The 21,340-nt window shown below is 46.1% G+C and overlaps 1 protein-coding gene across 2 annotated transcripts; it reads left to right on the top strand.

Moving 5' to 3' along the window:
* Positions 1 to 1,653: 1,653 nt before the first annotated feature.
* LOC135819565 (uncharacterized) lies at positions 1,654 to 20,214 on the top strand. 2 transcript variants are annotated; one of them, XM_065332794.1, is made up of 12 exons: positions 1,654 to 2,450; positions 5,129 to 5,350; positions 6,738 to 6,859; positions 10,163 to 10,329; positions 10,730 to 10,860; positions 12,056 to 12,128; positions 12,375 to 12,508; positions 13,191 to 13,396; positions 15,312 to 15,467; positions 16,217 to 16,409; positions 17,086 to 17,258; positions 19,185 to 20,214. In XM_065332794.1, exons 1-12 carry the CDS (start codon positions 1,704 to 1,706, stop codon positions 19,375 to 19,377), a joined length of 2,517 nt encoding a protein of 838 aa, XP_065188866.1. In that variant the 5' UTR covers positions 1,654 to 1,703; the 3' UTR covers positions 19,378 to 20,214. The 2 variants fall into 2 exon arrangements, with proteins under 2 accessions (XP_065188866.1, XP_065188865.1); XM_065332793.1 differs by having other exon boundaries at positions 12,056 to 12,173.
* The last annotated feature ends 1,126 nt before the right edge of the window (positions 20,215 to 21,340 follow it).

Below are 21,340 nucleotides of genomic sequence, written 5' to 3'. Positions count from 1 at the left end.
GTGCTAAGTACTAGTATATCGCGAGAAGTTACATTGTATGTTGTCGGTCAGTGCGGATCTTTGAGACTCATTTGTCACTGTCGCCTATCCCAAGCTGTCACATACAGCATTGCACTCTTCTATCCTTGGACAGCTAGCCGCATGCGTATTGTCAAGTGTGCAAATTAGCATCTAGAGTGGCTCCCCCCTCTGGTTAACCGGTTGTGTCCATTCACCTCACCACTAGCACTACTTGACAAATTCAGTTCACTCTACTGTACTGGAAGGAATGCGTAAAGTACTTCAAACATTTCACTGCCCTTATCGTACAACGGACGGCCTCACCGATTCCTGAACTGCTGAAGGCACTTTCGCGGCAAGATACATTGTACCTCTAGGTCAGGTATTTTCTATTCACGTGTCAAAGTGATATTCGCGTAAGCACTACGTTGTATATGAACAAAGTCTGTACGTGACGGCTAATGTTGCAGTCCCTTTGCAAAGTACGATAATGCACACGACGAGGTGATCTGCTATTATTGTAACATATTTCAATATTATGTAACAAATTGAGTAAATTGTGCTTTTCCTCGGGTCTGTCGAGGCCAACCTGAAGTTTCTTTTTGGCTCTCTGGAGCTAGTAGTAGTAGTAGTATTTATTATTTTACTTGGGTATACCCAACAGGCCTATGGCCTTCTTACAGGGTGCCCAAGGAGAAATTGCATTTTCGACATGTGCTGGCCAACCACGTACATGTATGGATACCTGGCTGCAAAGTAGTTGTACATGTAGTATCCACTCTGGCTACGCGTCACTCAGAATGTTCAGAAAAGACTAACGAGGGTACGTGTTGTCTTTAGTTATTTCGTGCCCCTAGCTAGGCGGCTAGGCCCTATTATAATAGTATTATTACTTTGTACGGATACAGACTACCGGTATCGCTCCTGCCTACTACTACATGTAGGCTTGGTAGATCTACCACTGTACTAGTAGATGTACAAGGTAGGGTGCACCCGTCCGTTTTGTGTTTTTCTGAGTGTGTGTGTGTGCGGCAAGAGCCTGAAAAGGGTGTTGCACTTGCAGAAAGACTGGCATACAGCGAAACATCGCAGCGATACCAGGTGCGAAAGTGCGGTGGCGCGGCGCAAGAGCCTGTCTCAGCTGACTTCAAGTAATTAGTTAGTTCAACTCAATAATCATTACTAATACATGTAGTATGTGGTACTGGCTAGATAAACTCTTGTGTAATCAATGGTGCTAGTGAAGCTTTTATCAGATCCACTCTGATTTAGCCACCCACACTAGTACCAAGTATTACCTCTACTGAGGGCAGGGGTACCTGCAGTTGGATCCCGGGACGGATACCCTGATGCCGTCAATCCTTTTTCTGCACCTTGTCCTCACCCACTTACTGAGGTGTGGTGAGCCCATAAGTGGGATCATTTCAAGTCCACCCTAGTTTGGGGGTTTCAGGGGGGTGTCGGCCGTTGGGTGGTTCAATGGCCAATTGAGTCATCTTTCCAAGGTTCCTTTTGAGTCTCTCTCCCCTCTCCCGGGGAGACCCACGTGACCAGTTTTGGCAGTGAGCAAGTACAAGTACAAGTACATGTGGTACTACTAGTACATGTACGGTAGATCTACGCGTATCTACCAGGTGATGTTTGTTGGTTGTTTGCGCACGTTATTTTTGCAGGATCTTATCCAGAGGCCAGAGAACGTTACAATGCTCAGAAATCTCCTTGAATGCCTTGATACCAGTAGCGAGACTAAGACACGAACAGTACTGGGACGACAAAAAACTCTACGTCGTCGCGGTAGTACTGCCGTGCTGGTTGACTTTAGGAAGAGGTATGGCGAAGGGCCACTGGATGAGACATTTGGAGTGTGTATGTCCGGTGGGGGAGTCCGCAGCGCAATGTTCTGCGCCGGTGCATTTGAAAGTATTCTGGAGCGGGATCTAGAAGTGGACTATCTGAGCACGGTGAGCGGAGGCGGATATGTTGGCAGCTCCTACATGGACTGGAAGTTCCGCAACGGAGGCAAAGATTCGCCCGTTTGGCATCAGCGCTACTTCCGTCACATAGTCGACAATTTCGTGCTGCAGTTTGCGCGTTTCGAGATCAGTAACTATCTAGGATGTCTCGATATGGTGTACAGAGCGTTCGCATTGGCATGGGGTGTGGGCTTCATGACGTTCTGCGCACCATTCTCGATACTCTTCTGCATCCAGTTGCTGTACGCAACCACCGTCAAAGAGCCAGTCCGCAGTTTGTTTGACGTACGACCTCCGTCAAACATTGGATCGCACTTGCCAGTGTGCCTATTTCTGTTGGTGACCTGCTTCCTCTTGAGCCTGTTCTCAAACTGGCTGAACGAGCTATTGGAATCCGGGAGATCATTTATGTTGCGGCATTACGTTCTCATTTCGCTAGTGGGTGCTCTGTGCCGCCATGGACTTATCGCGTCTCTGGTAAGATTCTGAAGAAATGATTATTGTTTCTCTTGATGACTTTCTATAATATTAGGCCGCCATTTCTATATTTCTATGTTTCGCGCCAGTTCAACTTCCAGAATCATAATTACAGTCAACTTCGCTTACAACGACACTCAGCGGGGCATCAGAAAAGTGTCCTTATTCGCGAAGTATCGTTATACCCGAAGTCTCATTATAATTATGTATTACAGTGGGATGGGACTTTGCTCTGGGCATGGAAATTCTGTCGTTATTCGCGAATTGTCGTTATATCCGCAGTCGTTATTTGCGAAGTTGACTGTATGCGGGGGTTGAAGAAAAATAAGGGAGCAAAATAATCAAAAATAAAGGCTCATCAGAGTTGTATAGCATGTATATAGCACAATAGCTTGTGCCTGGTGTACATTTGAAAGAAAAATCAAACCACGAAGCACAACATCTGGGTTATCAGCATGAATAAATATTCACTTTGGACAGAAAAGGCGACCTTTGGTGTCCATGCTTCGCTGGGTTATCGTACTCGGACTTCAGCAGCGGTGCAAAGAGCTGTGGAACAACGCATCCTCTCAGCTTGAAGCGATCGATGCGGTCTGGTGTAAGCTCATAGAATACTGATCGCAGCTGCAGAACAATCGATATGCCAACGCTGGCCTCAAGGCCATTTTTGAATCCCAGCTTCGACGTATGCAACCAGTCCACGCGCATGATGACTCACACGATCGTACACTCACTGTACATATGCATTTTCTTTTTTTTATTTCCGAAAAATTTTTTAAACAAATGCGCGCGGACGACGCAAAACATAGATATGAAAAACGATGGCCTTATTATCGATCTTTTGCACGAAAAGAAAAAGTTACGTTTATGGATGGGTGGGTGAAGGAGAGTTTCGTTTTAAAAAAACATTGATATGTGAGACATGAACGTATTCTAGCTGTCAAGTCAATCTATTTTTCGTTCATTGGGGTGGGTGGGTGGGGGAGGGTCCTAACTAAACTTTTCGTTTCATGAAAATTATGGATGATCATTGATGCCGGATGGACCCTTATGTCAGTTAAAAAAGTATTTTGGAAACCTCCATAGCAGAGCCAGGGAAGATCTTTGCATCTTTTTCTTGTGACATCAGGCATGTTTTCGCATGGCAGGAACCGTGTTTGGAGTGTTGCAGATGGACACAAACATCTTTCTCACCACTCGCTATCATTCATCTTCATCATACACCCTGTTTCCTATTTGTAAACATAATCGGTAGACTGCCAAACCTGAATTTGGAAAATTCTGCATCTATCTACCACGCATTTTCATCCCGCGCGGAATGTGTACTCATTCTGTGCGGAATGAGTACACATTTCACTTTTTCTTTGGAATCGCCAGATTTGATTCTGCACTATTCTTACCGAGACTGGAGTTGAAATCATGCCCAACAAACGCATCAGGACCAAAAACCTTTCGGAATGACTTCGGGATTACCTTGGAACGACGCACCGAACAAACCCAACCTTAGTTTGGACAAAGACTGGTTTGAATGTGACCAAGCAGTCTAATCTTACTGTCCACACTTTGCATGGTACAGACATGCATGCTTGCCTGTGCTTGCCCGTCAAGCGCACGCTATGGACGCACATCTCCAGTGTTGATCTGGAAGTCTGTACCCTAATGTCGAGTGTTAAAAACACGATTCTAATAGAAGTGGATTTTTCAAAGCGCACCATGACACAGAAGCACCATTTGAAGCATACGTGCAAGTACCACGTCCCATGTATACGCCCGTCGCAAGAGAAGCAGGCAAATCTGCAAATGCACTGGATGCGCACCCACAGATTTTCTCTTATAGCATGGCAACGATAGAGAACAAGATCTGAATGAGACAGATCAAGACTTGCGCCAGATAACTGTGCAAATACATGTAGTTGCACAGTTCATGTGTGATAGTTGACTGAAGATGTTGACGTAGAAGCATAACTTGAATAGAAGCATGATTTGAACCCTGCGTATATAGCCATCAGTCCAGTACCTGCCTCTACAGGATACATTTTAAGCCAGCCATGGCAGTTTGCTTTGCTATTGTATAAAAGCATGAGGGCATGGCTGGAGTAGAAGCCGATTTTTCAAAGCTCACGGTAACATAGAAGGAAAGCTGATCTCTGCCAAGTGCTCTCTGCCAAGTACACGTGCAAGTACTTGCATGTGTAGACTGATGATGTTCACGTCGAAGCATGTTTTGAATAGAAGCGTAAGTTGAATAGAAGCATGGTTTGCATGAAAGAATGACTTGAATGGAAGCATGTTTTGAGAAGCATAACTTAAAGAGTAGCATGATTTGAACCCCAGCCTAAATGGCCGTATGAAAGCACCTGCTTGTTTACACGACACGGTATTTCTGTTTTTGCTTTTTTGGATGGTCTTTGAATATAATGGTCCAGAAAGAACGAAAAACATCGACAGCATCGATTTGCTTACCTTTGATACGTGAAAAGGCAGAGCTACTCGTAGTGCAAACGATAACAAGAGGATGGAAAAAGTGTTTTAAATCCGAGTTTCATACAGTGATCATCAGAAAACTATGTTTTCTGATGATTGCTTAGTGCGTGAAACTCAAAACACTTCTTTCATCCTCTTGTTAATGTACATAGCTGCTGGCCATGCTTCTTGTTCTGTTTGCGACTATCCTGCAGATCTGCGCACGCCGCGAGTATGCCGAGCTGTCGGAGTTGCTGTGCTCGACGTGCGAGGCAACTGACGCCATGTCGTCGCGAGAGTGCACGGTCTTATCTCTGTTGTTTTCCGTCGCTCCGCTGCTCGTCATATGGATCTGTACCAGACTGCTTCCCGCCAGTGATACGTCTCGACTGCCAATCTACATAGTATATGTGTCTTTATCGGTCTTTATCTTGGAGGTAAGACTAGTATAATTCACAGACGAATCTCTCTTGGTTCTTGTTAACAAACAATAGTAAGAGGATGAAAGAAGTATTTTAACTCTTAGTGTCACGGACTAAGCGATCATCAGAAAACAGCATCAGAAAACAGTGTACTGTGTGAAACTCGGAGTTAAAACACTTTTTCCATCCTCTTGTTATCGTTTGAACTACGAGTAGCTCTGCCTTTCGGTATTGAACTATTGGACAGCCTGGAACCTCTCTGTTTTACAGGTTCTTGGTAACATATGGAACGGAAGATGGGGTTTTGTGAAGTATAGTGTACAGTACCTGCTGTTACTGACCCATTCCCTCATGCACGGACTGTTTTACACAGAAACTGCAATGGATACAGCGACTACCTGTCTAGCGACCAATGACCGACGTTTAGTGTACCAAGTGCCATGTCTGACCTTCGTAGAGCGACCAAAACGAGCCAAAAGTGCTATCCTGGCTGGCAGGCTTGACTGGAACAGGGTTGAAGTGGGCTCAGAAGCCGGCGCATACAGCCAACAGAAGTGACATGTGTAGGGTGTGATGCATGCACTTGAGTGAGGCGTGTACTAGTGAAACGATCTCACTGGATACTCGTTACCTCCCTTGCCAGAAACTCGGCTCGTTAGTGCGGCCAGCTGATTTTCACTAACGGACACTGTATACTGTAAGCCGTAAACATGGCAGTACATGTCGACCAGGGTGTCGTGAAATATTTCACGTCTCCCTGGCCGATAGTCCATTCCAGCGCAAAGTGAAAATCACTCGCAGTCACGGTGACTGTATGCCTGCACGACACTGAGTTGCTTCAGCTGTCTTTCCAGCTTTGTTTGGACTCCACTGGTGTCTTGTTCAGCATCTGCTGACCTTTCACAGAACATGCATCTGTCAAGTCTCCGTTCAAGGGAAAGTTACGCTCAGTCGTTTGGAAGTTTTCTCCTGCGATGCAGCGAAGAACGGGGCTACATGCAGTCTTCGCAAAAGGGTCTATTCTTACAAAGGCTGCTCACCGACGGCGCTGAAAAACATCTAGACACCAAACAGCCATCCGAAGTGAAGCCAGCCAGAAGCAGCAGCAACCCCAAATGCCGTCAGTGAAAATTCGAACCAGATGAATTTAAAAAATTATATTTGCCACATCTGCCATAATATGTTTTTCGTATTGTATACTATTGTGTGTGTGTGTGTTTCTGTGTGTGTATCTGTTTCCATGTGTGTGTGTGTGTGTGTGTGTGTGTGTGTGTGTGTGTGTGTGTGTGTGTGTGTGTGTGTGTGCGTGCGTGTGCAACTGTGCACATGTGTGTGTGTGTGTGTGTATGTGTATGTGTGTGTGTGTTTGTGCACATGCCCTGTGAACCGCTTCTCTATGCAGAGGGAAGTGTTCCTGGAAGAATCAGAAAAATGGCACAACATTCGCTACTTCATGATTCTGTGTTCGCTGCTCAACCCAATCCTGATGGTGTACCAGCAGAACTTTTCTTTCCTTGCATACAAGTAAGTATGAGAAGAGTGCCGCTCAGTGAAATCCGATGGCATGAGTCAAGGACGTGGCGTGTGCCCTTGATCTGCAAGCACTGGGCTGTGCAAAGGGTCATTGAGCAAACTTTACCCGCATGATCTCGTTTCATTGATCAGCACTGTACGCATAATCCGTACTGCAGTGCCGCCAACCAACTGGGTCTGTTTTGCGTAATGTGACGTTGATTTTCCGTATGTTGCAGTGTTTTTTGCATACTCTGCCAATGTACTGTCGTGAAAAGTTTATATTGCTTGTACCGTGTTTCTTCACACGCACAGGCCAGTCTCTTGCTGTACTTGTTTGTGCATGACATGCGTGACTTGTACCACGATAATATTATGATTTTGGTCCTACTTCATGTAGTTGTAGCGCTCGCTTTGGCACACGGATGTTCACCGCTTGGCTTGCACTTCCCATGTTTCTACATACTGTGGAGGCCGAAAATTTCGTCGGTCAATATTTTCGGCCGACTCCAAAAAAACGGAGTTGGTCTGGTTGAAACTTTCGTCGATGGATCATAAGAGTGTATTGGAAAGCTGGACAAATGTACATTAGTCCGGCTTTTTATTTAGTCCAAAAGCAACTTGGACGGAAAGAGACGAAATTAGTCCGGCATTTTATTTAGTCCAAAAGCAACTTGGACGGAAAGAGACGAAATTAAATTCCAGACGACTATTTCTGCTTATACAGTAGCTGATTGATCCCATTCCATTTCCCGTAACATCTTGCTCAAATTCTGTAGTACGAACGGAGGCGTGATTTTCTGTAGAAATACTGAAAAATGCTGAAGGTGGCAAGCACTGGTATTATTATTATTATTATTATTATTATTCTCGTATCCGTCCCGAATGGGACTCACGACGGCAGAATTAACCGTGAGCATGTGTGTGTGAGAGTGGGAGAACGAAATGAAAAAGAAAAGAAGTCTTGTAATAAGGTCAAATTTAAGAAGAGCAGTACTAGACTAAATGGCTGAGCAGATGTTACTCCATTGTTTTCTGTCGCGGGCATAGGTGCCGAGATCACGAAGGCAGCTGGGCTTAAAAATGCAGATAGGTGTGAGGCGGACGTCTCGCTGGAGACTTGTGGTGAGGCAAGAGCGGGGTGCACCTATTCGAAAGGGCTGACTGGTAGCATATGTACAGAAAGCAGTGAGAGCAACATTCGCAGGGATGTCACTTGGCTGGCGTAATATATGTCCTAATAGCTTCCACCTGTCCCGCTTGGCCATTTCAGATACAGAGCACTGGCCAGTAACAGCATATAAATCTGCATTCGAGATGACATCTGGGTAGGTAATTCCAAGGGTACACCGCAGCTGTTTCCTATGAAACACATCTAGGCGCTTTTCTTGTGCACGGGACAGGCCATGGCAAGCAAGGTTGTAGGTCAAGATTGGTAGAACGAAAGTGTTGTATAAACGAATTTTGATGGGTGTAGAAAGCAGGTTGTGTTTGAACCATAACTTCAGAGTGTCTCCAAATGCTCTTGCGGCCAAGCCAATACGGCGCGTTACGTCCTCCCCGGAGCCGTATAGCGAGCCGAGTGTCTTCACCTGTCGCCAAGCTTCTTTACCACGAGTTGTGCCGACCTTTCTAGATGTTGTAGAGGTGGCATCTCCCAAAGTGGGTTCCAGGTAAATACGGATCCACTCAGTCTTACTGGTATTGACGGTAAGACCCCATTCGGAGAAGACGCCTGCGATGACGGGTAGGGCGCTGGTAAGGAATGATTTTGATGTGGAGATGAAGTCTACGTCATCGGCGTAAGCTGTTTCTTCAGGTAGAATGTTGTCTGCTGATGGTCGGGCTGGCAGTCGGTCACGTACCATTCGTAGGGCTGCTTCCAAATAAACCGTGAACAGTACCGGTGACAAACCATCGCCCTGGGGGACCCCCCGAGGTGTCTCAAAAGGTGCGGACTGTGCTTCGTTCACGCGAACTGTCAGCGCCATGCCAGATAGCAGGTACCTAACCAGTCGTAAACCGTCCGCGTCTCCAATTTTCTCTTGCTCCATGACATCAAGCAGCTTTGTGCGGTTTATTGTGTCAAAAGCCTTGCTCAGGTCCAGCCCTAGCACGTAGATGGTAGTGTTGAAGCGTTCAACAATTGATGCCAGGATCCGTTTGCAAAACACAATGTCTGCGGTTGATCTGTTTTGACGGAACCCGGCTTGCGATGGAGATATATATCGCTCTACGTCAGCTCTGATCCGGCTAAGTGTGATGAGGGACAAGATTTTTCTGGCAGTAGTCAGCAATGTTATCGGACGCAAATTGTTCATGGGGCCTTTGGGTTTACCTGGCTTATGCAGAGCGATTAGTACACCATCTCCAAGGGACGCTTGGCTGTGCTGAGTGAATACATCGTTGAAAATGCTGCTCAGGCATTCTGCAAGTGCAGGGCCTCCGTATTTGACCAGCTCGGCCGGTATGTCATCAGGCCCGCAGGAGCGTTGGTTCTTTAGACGACTCATTGCGCTCGCTACCTCTGCTGTGGAAATCGGTTTATCGAGGGGTTTCGGTGTTCCTGTGAATGGCGTAACCGCTGGCTCTGCAGCAGTAGGAGAGAATTTCCCAGTGTAATGCTCAGCTATTCTATCCGCTTGCTCTCCTGGCCCAAGGACAGCCTTGCCGTTGTTGTCTACAAAGGTTAAATCTCGTGGGCACTTTGGTTTCAGCAGTTTTATCGCTGCAAACATCATTGGCCCGTTCTTGAGTGACTCCACTTCTCTGATGCGGCTCTCAAGATGCTGTAACGCCAGCTGTCGAGACAGGATTCGGATTTCCTTCTGCACTCTGTTACGCTGCACTCGCAGCTCATTTCTTCTACTCATGTTTGGTACTGGCACTGGTATTGTGTTTTGTATTTAGCAGGATTAACCCACATGCATTTCTGTTGTGGTTCTGGTAGACACAAACTTCTTTGTGTATTGGAGCCCTGAAAATGCCATTTGAAGGGAAAGTACCACCTGAACGAAGAAGCCTGTAGCCCGACACTGTCTTGACTGAGTCCAATCAGGCCTTGCCCTCCCGTATAAACAAAATGTCTGGGGTCAAGGCATGCCAGATGACAACTCATAATATAATGGCAACGTTTATTTTTCACATCCAAGGATATTTGAGCTACACTATGGATGATAGTCCTCAAAGAGCTTGCCTGATCAAGCAATGTTTGCCCACGTTGCCTTCACAGTTGCATCTAAATATGCGTCCTATTTCAAAGTAGTCTATTCATACCTGTGTGTCATTGGCTTTGGGTTTTCTTTCTCCTTTCAGGGGCTGTATGCGAAGAGGCTTCTTCCACCCGGACGGCAACCTCACCACTTCGCTAAAGCAAAGGTTCTGTCCTTTTGCTGAAAGCTTGGTGCGGGAACGAGGATTCTCGTCTTGGTTGTTTGGCAAAGGTGGCCATGACAAACGGATTGGGAACCAGCAGAAAGATGGTATTGTCTTAGTTTTTGCATACATTATTCTTGAGGAGCATACTCTCTTGCCTTCTCTTTCTGTCAAAAGTTCAAAATTTTCATTTCTCTTTTATCTCTTCCTGTATCTCTCTCTCTCTTTCTCTCTCTCTCTCTCTCTCTCTCTCTCTCTCTCTCTCTCTCTCTCTCTCTCTCTCTCTCTCTCTCTCTCTCTCTCTCTCTCTCTCTCTCTCTCCGCGCCTCTCTCTATCTTTCTTTTTCTCTATATTTCTCTCTCTCTCTCTCTTTCTCTCTCTCTCCTGTAGTATCACTCTCATTCCATCACACTTTGTCTATCTTTCTATCTCTGGCAACACTTTCCATCTGTATGACGTGCAGGCCAATGACCATGTATTGTTGCTGTGACCTATGTTCTTCATAGAACTAAGATTGGGTGACCTGTGCGACATGAAGCCGGAATGGATATGTCAAATGACGCTGAACAAGTGGAAGTATGATGCAGAAGATCCGCGAGACATCAACTGCAAATGCTTAACGTTGTCCAATAGACTCGTAAGTTAGGACAATGTACCACGTCAATATGTGTAGTGGTACGTGATATTTGTTTATGGATGAGTCATGCTTTGTGTTCATTGCATGATTCATTGGCACACCATTCATTGGCACACCATTCATTGGCACTCCGAAGCACCGCGTAGTCCGTCTCTCCGCCTTCTATGGCTCGAACCAGGGACCTTGCTTTTCGCGAGCAGTGCTCTAGCCAACTTGGGTACAGTATGACTCTTATCTACAGTGATGGCAAATTTATCCTTCATCGATCAATCAATATCTGGCTTGGTTCGTACTGGCAACCCACACCACTCAAGAGGGCCCTCGGCCATTCGCTTGATATCATGGGGAGCTCATCAAACTATGTACACTGCGAGCAAACACAAATTGCAATTTCAAATTTGGACTTCACGGAGAATTTCAAAGTATTAGGAAATTAGAGGCCACATGCCGCGTACCGCTCTTTTCTCTCCGAAACTCAAAAATCATGATGTTTTGGATTACGTGGACTAGATGCATAGCTGTGGGGTCCCCTCGCCAAAAAAACAGACTGCATTGTATGCAAGTACGGGGACAAGGGTCGATATAGCTCAAACGGCTTTGAAATACAGCACAGTAGGGAGATGGGTCTGTAAGCTAGGCCTACTGTAGTCTTGTGCGCCCGACCGGCAACCTTTGCTCTTATAAATTGGGACCATCAATGCGTATTTCCAAGCGGAAGGAAAATTCCAGACGACAGAGAGAGATGTTAAAGAACAGCGATAGCGGATATGCTAAGCTGTCTTGGGGCTGTTTCAGGATTTCGTTTGGTATACCAACGTAACCAGGAGACTTTTTATTGGGGAGACTGCGTATGTATTTGGTTATAGTATGGGGTGAAATCGCCAGCGATGTAAACGTTGACTCTATAGGTATTTGGTGGATAGGAGGACTTTGGTCAGACCGTGTGATTGCTGTTAGACTCGAGCCCACTGACAATGCTGGTTTAGGAAGAGATGTTATAAATGAGTGAAGTGATGGATGCTCGCTGGCGGTGAGAGAAGTAGTAATGGACTGGACATATTCCTTATGGGCTAGACGTGGCGATGTGTTTGCTATACTCCTCTGACGTTTGTGCTGCGTTGCATTTGACGGTGTAGCGTATTTCTTATAGATGCTGTAGAGGTCATGCTTGTGTTGCATCCTATGTCGTCCCCAGGTTGATATCATTGACTACCGTGATGCTGACATGTCCAAGTACTTGGATCTGACTCCGCAGGATGTCACCCTCAGTACAGCTATGACCATAAGTGCTTCCATGCTAGCTCTCTTCACAGGCAATTTTACCATGTACTGTACTCTATCTCGATCACACCCCCCCCCCCTCCCCTCCCTGCCCCCCCCCCCCCCTTTTCACCTCATGACACTTTCACGAATATTTACACCTTTCTCATGCACCACCGAGAGTCGTTATCCGCAAGATTGAATGTCGTTCGTTCAAGGTTGTGTTCTTGTCTTGTTATCTGGACTGCATGCAGGTCATCTGACGGGTACACTGATGGATACGTTGCGTGAACTGGTCCTGTTCGTTGGCCTGCACGTCGACACGCACATACCCGCTTGGTTCGTCGGCGAGCACCGGACAAAGAGTGTCTTCTTCTTCATTAAGTCTGTAAGGAATGCATGAGTGTACCTATGGAGGATCTAAGTATATTAATTTATTGCTGAGTGTAAAATTAGCATTTTCTCCTGCCTGTAGCATCTTCACATTGTTAATAATAAACTTTGCAATTCAAGGGCTGCACGCGCAAGCGCGCGCGCGCGTGTGTGTGTGTGTGTGTGTGTGCCATATGGTGCAGTGGTATGTGCAGCGATTTCCAATCGATGGGTTGCGGGATCGACTCCCGACGGTTATGGTCACACTCGTCTTTCTTCTCTTTCTCAGACTCCTCCTGACTTTTCTTTCATTCTAATGGGTGGTTACCAACAGCCAGTGCATGCCGGAGTATGTGGTGTGATGTGTGTGCGGGAAGAAAAATGAAAAAAGACCAAAAAGTAGGGATTCACTGGCCAGAAAAAGCCACTTCATAGCTCTAGGGTGTAGACCAGGCTGAATAGTGGTTGTCAATTCATCAGCCTTCCAAGCTATGGAATGGTGGAATCCCAGCACAAGTTGCTATGGCTTCTGCTGTGGCATCGCTATCATCGCCTCCGGTGATGAGCGTCAAAAGGTCGAAATAATGATGTGTCACTGTGTACGGTATACATCTTTCCAATGTGTGCGATAATGATTGGAAGCTGGTGTGCACATTGCACGTCATCGTTCTGTCTTATTTCTTGTCTCTGCTTTCTAGCTGCTGTGGTCATTCTCGCTTCAAATGCTTCTCTTTGCCGGACTTGTTCTGCCTCACCTGTTTCCTGACCTAGTCGTCAGCCGAACACTGTTGTTGATTGCTGGCGCTACTTTTGACCTGGTGTTCTTCCTGTTGTCGCTGTTTCCGTCGTCTGATCAATATCGTAACAGCACTGGACTAACAAAGACTGTCGGAAATATGGCAAGGTAAATGGCCTTCTCTTTGTCTACGGATTTTCTCCTTTCCAAACTTTCACTGGAAACAAAACCAAGGGTGAAATGTCAATCGTTTCGGTCATTGGACATCATTGTTGAACTATGGACGTCCTCTTGTAAATGTTAACTTATAGGAGTGTGTTCTCACATACCTAACACAGTCAAACCTTGTCAGGACGAACTTCAAGGGACTGAACAAGTTTGTTTGTCTTATAAGGGGCCATCCGTAATTATCGATTTTTTTCACGAAACGAAAAAGTTTAGTTATGACCCACACCCACCCACCCACCCCCCTGAAACGAAAAAATTAATTGACTTGAGACTTTGTGCAGAAAATGATCTTGATTGGCTGTTACAACACAGCGAGGCCACATTTTGTGTGATTGTGCAAGTAAGTAACAACGTTAGTTATGTTTTCTTGGAAGTCTGGTACTACTTCTTGACCATGGACACATTTTATTTTCACCAACCACACACATACGCTGCTGGCACCTCTACGTCTAAACACGGGAATTGTACACTTGCAAATCGTCAGAGTCCCGACATTGACATGATACTGCCAAAACAAGTCGACTTCGGAGCGGAAACAAACGCCATAGCTATCACAGACTTCAGTGGGTGTGCCTCGCTCGCAAATGAGAGCAGCATCGCCCCAGAATCGCTGTCGTAAAGCTCCGTAAGGTCGCACGCACGCCGCGCTGCGCTGCCGTCTATCAGGTACGTAGAAAGTCGATGGCCTAATTTTCCGTCTCCGGAAGACTGTCGACACGGGGATCACTCTCCATGGCTTCCCCAGCATAAGCACGATCAGATTCTTCCAGGTACATTACGAGTCTTTACGACGACATCGTCTTCAGCGGCTGGCGCTCCCCATCTTTGCGTGAGAATTTACTTGGCGTGCGCCCCGCTCCGTAATTTGATATTCTCTTGCATCGGCGGCTGGAACGAAGTAACGTTATTATCTATCTGTCGTCGGTCCCAGAGTGAATGACCATGATGACTGCTAGGTCCTCGTCGGAGAAGTCATCCAAAGACGAAAGGAACTCACTGCACTGAGTACAGAGTGGTATCAGTGCATCCATGCAGCACTTGCTTGGCCGCGCGACATAGACTAGAGTCTACTGTCGATCTACTTCGATGTACACAATCATTATGTATGCATGCACTGATGCAGTGAGCGTTGATTTTTCCGCTTTCGATGTTTTTTCAAAACGAAACCGGTCGCTACCCACCCACCCATAAACGAAACTTTTTCGTTTCGTGGAAAAGATCGATAATTACGGATGGCCCCTAAGGCGGTCTTCTTACTGAGATCCGATCCAAAAATTGATATGCGTATCATATGAATTGTATTTATGAGAAGGTGATTGCTGTGGCACATGTAAAGCTTTCTTCAAAGCATAAGCCAGCAACAGGTATTTACAATGTGCAATGAATTCATGACAGCATGTCCTCGAACTTGGAACATGCTGTCAATTCCTTTTGCCCGTACAAGAGGCCTCGACTATCGGACAAAAATACTACAGCTAGCACACGCGCATGTACCGAAAGTTCGCACTAGGCGCTGATTTTGTTCTAATCACGCTTGAAATTAGTTTGTCTTCACGAAAATTCCCAGTACAGGAGTTTTTCGTAAAGGAACAATTTTGACTTGATATGGTGCCCGGCCAAACCATAGGACTGACCCTAGTTCGTACTAATGGACCGTTCGCCTTATCATTGTTCGCACTATCGAGGTTTGACTGCACATGCATACAGTATCTCTATGTGCTTGTGTGTGTCTGTGGGCCCGGGTGTGGGTGCATGCGTGTGTGTGTGTGTCCGTGTGTGTGTGTGTGTGTGTGTGTGCGTGTTGATGTGTGTGCATCTGTGTTTTGTGCTTGTGGCTTGATCTCTGTTTCTACAGAATGCTAGTAACGCACTGCACACCGTCACTGCTACTGCGAGAGGTGGTGCTAGGCGACACCTGCGGCAAGTATCCTGACTTTGTGCTGAACCTGTCCGATGGCGCACACCTTGATAACCTTGGCTTGCTGCCTCTGCTCCGACGACGAACTTCCAAGTATGCCATGCCACGATCAGCTTAACTAGAGAGCTGTACGGGGGGGGGGGGGGGTGATGTGATGTAGTAGTGTGTGCTGTACAGGGGGGGGGGGGGGGGGGTTGATGTATCTTTATCAACTACCGTATTTCCCCAGATATAAATAGCACCTTGTTACACTTGCACTCAATGACGGATAAGGAGGTACGAGTCGGCAAGCGTGACTTATCATTATTATTACAAATGAGTGTCCTCCGACTTTATGCAGTGCTCAATATTCATTCGAATAGAGCTATCTGACACACGGCACAGAGCACCACGCATCATTCGTTGTAACTAATAGTTTCATGGCCATAGGCAATCATCAGACAACTGATACTGGATGAACAGCCAACACCCAAGTATATACAGTAGTGTAACACAGGCAGCGATATGTGTGTTTCCCGCTACACTCATACCTTGATTATCCGGACTCCGAAGTTACGGGCACTTCGATCTGCCGAGCACCCTTTTTGGGTGAGTTTATGTGGAAATATTACTACTCTTTTTTCACTTTTCGTGGCAATAGTGACGTCATATGCAATATCTTTGGCCTTTTCGCCATCAAAGATGTGTGTGATTCGGAGTTACACGCAATTATATACACTCACTTTTGAACTTAGATTTCACGATGGTTGATTTTCGCATTACGCTCTACAGGCGAAAATTTGAGAATAGTAGGCAGTTTACGGTATTGTGTGTTCTGGAAACATGCCATCCCCGCTGCTTAGGATAGTCCTCCTGGATGCCTCAGCGTACTACACTGGCGATCATTCAGAACTGCTCACGGTGGCCATGGACTTTGCCAGGCAGTGGCTCGAGTGCCGGTTCAAGACGCTGACAGGAGAGGATGTCGACGAGGACTTGATCCGGGCGATGGGCGCGGCGACAGGCGGCAAATCACCACACTGCTACCGTCTGGTTGTGAGTTTTGAATCTAAAACATTGATACGTGCATTGAAGCAAATTTGGAGTCAGGTCTAACTGTTAGCCAAGTGATTGAGTTTCATGTTAAAGTTTTAATAGTACATGCAGGTGTGAATTGTTATGTCCTCGCAGCGCTCCTCATTTATTAACCCATCCTAACCAGCGTGCCCACTTCTTTCCTGATGATGGTTTGTGACCGAAACTTTGAATTTTTTCCTGAAATGAATTTGTGAAAATCAGTGATTGAGTGTGAGCCGGTGTTGCTCACAAGCCATTTTTTACTTATGAAGCTGCGAGATGCGTCCTACAAGATTTTAACTTGATCCTTGTTAGCAAAAGTACCTCAAACCCAGAGTATAGAGCTCGAATGGGTTGCTGTCACAGCGGCGAAAATCACAGATTACATCATTTTAATGAAAGAGAAATGACTGGTTTTCGTTTCTAAATAAATATCGGTATTTGCGGATGGCCCCTCAGAGTGATTTTTTCCATAAATAGTTTTTTTAGGATCTTGGCCTCTTGAAGTCGGTACAGGGCACCACCGCAGCCTAAACACCATAGTCACAATAGGTTACAGATCCCATTTTTTCTCTCTCTGGTTGTACCTTCTCCGTTCTGTATTGGCGCCCGGATGTGAAATTATTTTCGTTCCTCTTTGTTTTGTTCTGTGCAGGTGGAGTATGTGTCCAGGCTCGAGGATGGTGTCTTGGAAGTGGTTCAAACGGGAGAGATCCTGGTGGTGCAGCCGCGTCACCCAGACGACCTTGTGGAGAGCATGAATAGCGGACCAGTACAGGATCACTGGACCAAGGAGTATGCGGAACGGCAATGTGGCTTCTTCGCCAGGTAAGTAAAATGTGCGGCTTTTCTATTGATTACTCTCCAAGACAGGAATTTAGAATTTAGGGTGATGTAATTGCTAGGGTGGGGGGGGGGGGGGAGTCGACCAGCTCCGGTCTGAATTAACGGCACGGTGGTGGCCGAATGCACCACTTTCTCCCTCTGAGTTTGTGTGTGTATGTATGTGTGTGCGTGTGGGTGGGCGGTTGGACGGGGGTGGTTGCTTGTGGGGGTATGCGGAGGGGGGGGGGGGGGGGGGAGGGCTACATGGGTGTGTGTGTGAGTGCGTTCATGTGTTTGTGTGTGTTGGTTTGCAAGGGTGAAACATGGTGTCCGGTTCTATCAAAGTAACGTACTGTTTTACAAAGGTTTGCAGTAAGTGTAGGGTGTGCATAGGTTGCTGCCTTTGCCGTCCTATTCCGGTGTGCTCTGTATGGTGTAGACCAAGTGTGCTTTGGGTTCGCTTCTCATGGCTACACATTATTGTGGATGAGGCAGGTATCCGGCGCGAGTCTTGATCTGTTTCATTCAGATATTTTCTCCCTCCACATATACGGGCACACACAGAGACATAGACAGCAATAGTGATAACGTACAAAGTGAAGGGTAGTTGGCCGCAGCCAGATGTGACTGATCTCGCCCCTGGCGACGGCTGATTACCCAGTGGCAGCTGCAGCTATAGGCTACTGTAGCAACTGCAGTGGTCACTGATTTTGCTGGAGATGGCATGGTTCTTCGTCCTGCCAGTTTTGCGTGCAGCGTCATCACCAGCATCAAATCATCACCGCAATATCCCAAACTTTATCCCTCCGCAATTCTCAGGAGTTTGTTTCATGTGTACATCAGGCTCGCGCATTGATCGATGGATGACATAGCGCCTTGCTGGTGTCTCGGCCGGCGAGAAATACGCCTGTTTGCGTTGTTATAAAGAGAACAATTGTGGGTGTACATTCAGTGCATATTGCTATGCTTTCTTCATTTGCGTCGGGCATACATTGTACATGGTGCAAAGCTCTCTGAGTTTATCTCAGTTAGAGGACTCTGACTTGGATCATTCAGTTTAAAAATCTGTTCAGCCAGTAACTCTGAGCTCTGCTGACGAGCTAAGAAAAAAGGATCAACACAGCTGGCTGTCCAGAGATTGAATGTGTGTGTGTGTGTGTGTGTGTGTGTGTGTGTGTGTGTGTGTGTGTGTGTGTGTGTGTGTGTGTGTGTGTGTGTGTGTGTGTGTGTGTGTGTGTGTGTGTGCGTATGTGCGCACGCCCACACGCCAGTGTGTGTGTGTGTGTGTGCGTGCGTGCTCACATGCTTTCATTCAAACGTTGCATTATTGCTTGCTTGCGAATGTTCCCGCGTGTTTTCGACTGGACCATTGTGTTCTCAAAATGTGTAGGGATAGGCTGTTGCCATGGTTGGCTATCACCCTTCATTTCGCATTCAGTCGTTCGATGAGCCAGGACATGTTGAATAGATACAAAATATGCTACAGTACCAGTTTTACTTTCCGCAGTGTCTGGATTTTCAGAAATGTATGCGGCGTAGTACATCATTCTGTATATGCACACCAGTATGACTCTGAGTACGCCTTTAGTTTCCTGATGCCAACTAGACCGGGCTTGGGAGTAAATTTAGGTAAAAGAGGGGGATGAAAACTCTAGACGTATCTTGTTTTCTGCTCATGGACTATTCATGTGTGTGTGTGTGTGTGTGTGTGTGTGCGTGTGTGTGCGTGTGTGTGTGTGCGTGTGTGTGTGTGTATTTGAGTGTGTGTGTGTGTGCGTGTGTGTGTGCGTGTGTGTGCGTGCTTAAGTGTGTGTGTGTGTGTGTGAGTGTGTGTGTGTTTGTGTGTATGTACATGTGTGTGTTTGCGTGCGTGTTTATGTTTGTGTGTGTGTGTATGTGCGAGTGATTGTGCGTGTGCGCCCCTCACAGACGCTGGAATGGCTATGTACCCTCGTTTCTTCGTCCCATTCACGGAGTGTACCCAAACTACCTGCCACTGCATCTTGCACCTACTGCACAGATGTGTGAAACGCTAATGGAAGATGGAAGGAGAGCAATATCCGCCCCAGCCGCCATTTTCTTTCTGAGAAAGGCAAGTCGTTGTTCTTTGGTTCCTTCGTAGAACATGCAACGATAACACAATCTGAGCACTGTTTAGTAAGTCGGTACAAACTCAGAGGGAGCGAATGGAGCATTCGTCCGCCAACCTTTCACAACTGAGACTTTCGGTCCGTGCTTGTCTTGGTTGCGCTCACCTTCCCTGCCTATGTTATCATAAATTCGAACTGTCCAAGTTGGAAGGTTGTTGGTATTCGCATCCAAGATGTGCTAGAGCTGATAGCCAGTTAGTTGTAGAACGTCAGTACCGTCGGTCAGTGTCGTGCAATGTTATCGCATGAGCTGATTGCTTAGAAGCTGCTGGTGGTGTTAGTGAACATTAAAGCGTAACTTGTAGTTCCTTGGTCCTTTTTCTTTCTATAAATTTATCCCTGGCTCTCCATCCTAGTGCAGAATACCAGCGCCGTGCCATGTCGTATTATTAAATCGCACTGATCATTCCTTGAACAGCACCTTGTAAGAAGACCTTAGGGTCTGCCGGGAATGCCCAAGTATAATAATAAAATGCAAGACTAAAAAAACAGGTGGCACTTGTCTGCTTTAGTAGTTTGTTTGACACCAGTGCTTGCAACACACTGTTATTAATTTTCAATGGGCCATTGCTATTGGATCATGTTAGGCTACAGTATTTTACGCTGATGTATGTCGCCATCATCTTATCTCGCCTTATATATACTTTATGCAATGCCAGAATAGGAACCTGCCGCAGTCCACAAGGTTTTAAAAATCAAGCTAATGTTCTATGCCATATTTGTTCCAATTTGTCTTCCCTTGGCTGACTCTGCTGCTGGCTGACCTCAAATTTTGAGCGCCTGAAATTAGAGTGTCCCGAAGCGATCAAGTCGAGTGGGAAGACGATTAATATCGCCGAGCGAGCCCTGATGGAGTAATGAGGGATTAGGTTGCCAGCGAAGATGTGCCAGCGCACTTACCAGCGCACATACATGCATTATTACATCTCAAGACTCATGTGTATTATTATCGTTGTTGTGCACTTACGCGTCAATGTCAGCGGTGGTAACCCGCCCACATATTCGCACGTGCTGGATGGACTTAGGAAATGAACACTGAGCATTCGGTTCGGCTTGGAAATAAAATCATTGAAAGAAAAAAATTAAAATAACAACAATAAAGCAACGGCAACAGAAATGCCTGTACTGGCAAACATGTATTTACGCACATGTGCGTGTTTTGCTAGGCGTTCGAACGACTACATCCCCTCGTTTCTTCGGCCCAAACATGGAGTTTACCCATACTACTCACCGCTGCAAATGGCGCCAACGACGCAGATGTGCGAAACCCTGAAAGAAGATGGCAGCAAGGCAATTTCAGCACTAGCTGCCGTAAGCTTTCTGAGAACAGCACATCTAGCACGGCAACCAATGGATCAGAATTCAGAATCACGTCATATTAAAAAAAAAAATTACTGCAACCACTATTTCAAACTATTTGCCGCAAGGAAAAATGCGAATAGCTATCAACAAAATTTAACTCTCGCTCATGTCAAAAAACAAAGTAGCAAAGGTTTTGTTCCAAAACGTTTATTTTCTCCACGCCAACAATTAACCAAAATACTAATCATATTCTCTCCACTACCATAATTATGATGGTGGAGAAGAGTATAAAAGTAGCAAAGCTTTTGTTCCAAAACGTTTATTTTCTGCACGCCGACAATTAACCAAAATACTAATCTTATTCTCTCCACTACCATAATAAATATTATGATGATGGAGAAGAGTATAAATCAATCTACACTGACTACAGGCAACTTTGCATATAACGACACTCGGCGGGGCATCAGAAAAGTGTCCTTATTCGCGAAGTCCCATTTGAATGTATACAGGTTAGATGGGACTTACTAACAAGAGTGTAGCGTGCCCCCACCATATTTGAATAATTCGTTCCATTCTTATTGGATAGACTTATTCTTCACTGCAGACTGTACCGGCATGTGAGGCATCAGTGTT

This window comes from Sycon ciliatum, chromosome 6, assembly GCF_964019385.1.
Source record: "Sycon ciliatum chromosome 6, ocSycCili1.1, whole genome shotgun sequence".
Classification (NCBI taxonomy): domain Eukaryota; kingdom Metazoa; phylum Porifera; class Calcarea; order Leucosolenida; family Sycettidae; genus Sycon; species Sycon ciliatum.
This window is presented reverse-complemented; position numbering and strand designations above follow the sequence as displayed.

Excerpts from the sequence above, each read along its gene's own strand:
- LOC135819565 (XM_065332793.1), top strand. The coding sequence starts at position 1,704 with ATGCTCAGAAATCTCCTTGAATGCCTTGATACCAGTAGCGAGACTAAG. Across the intron at positions 6,860-10,162 it reads TTTTCTTTCCTTGCATACAA|GGGCTGTATGCGAAGAGGCT; the intron begins GTAAGTATGAGA and ends TTCTCCTTTCAG. Across the intron at positions 16,410-17,085 it reads CACACTGCTACCGTCTGGTT|GTGGAGTATGTGTCCAGGCT; the intron begins GTGAGTTTTGAA and ends TGTTCTGTGCAG.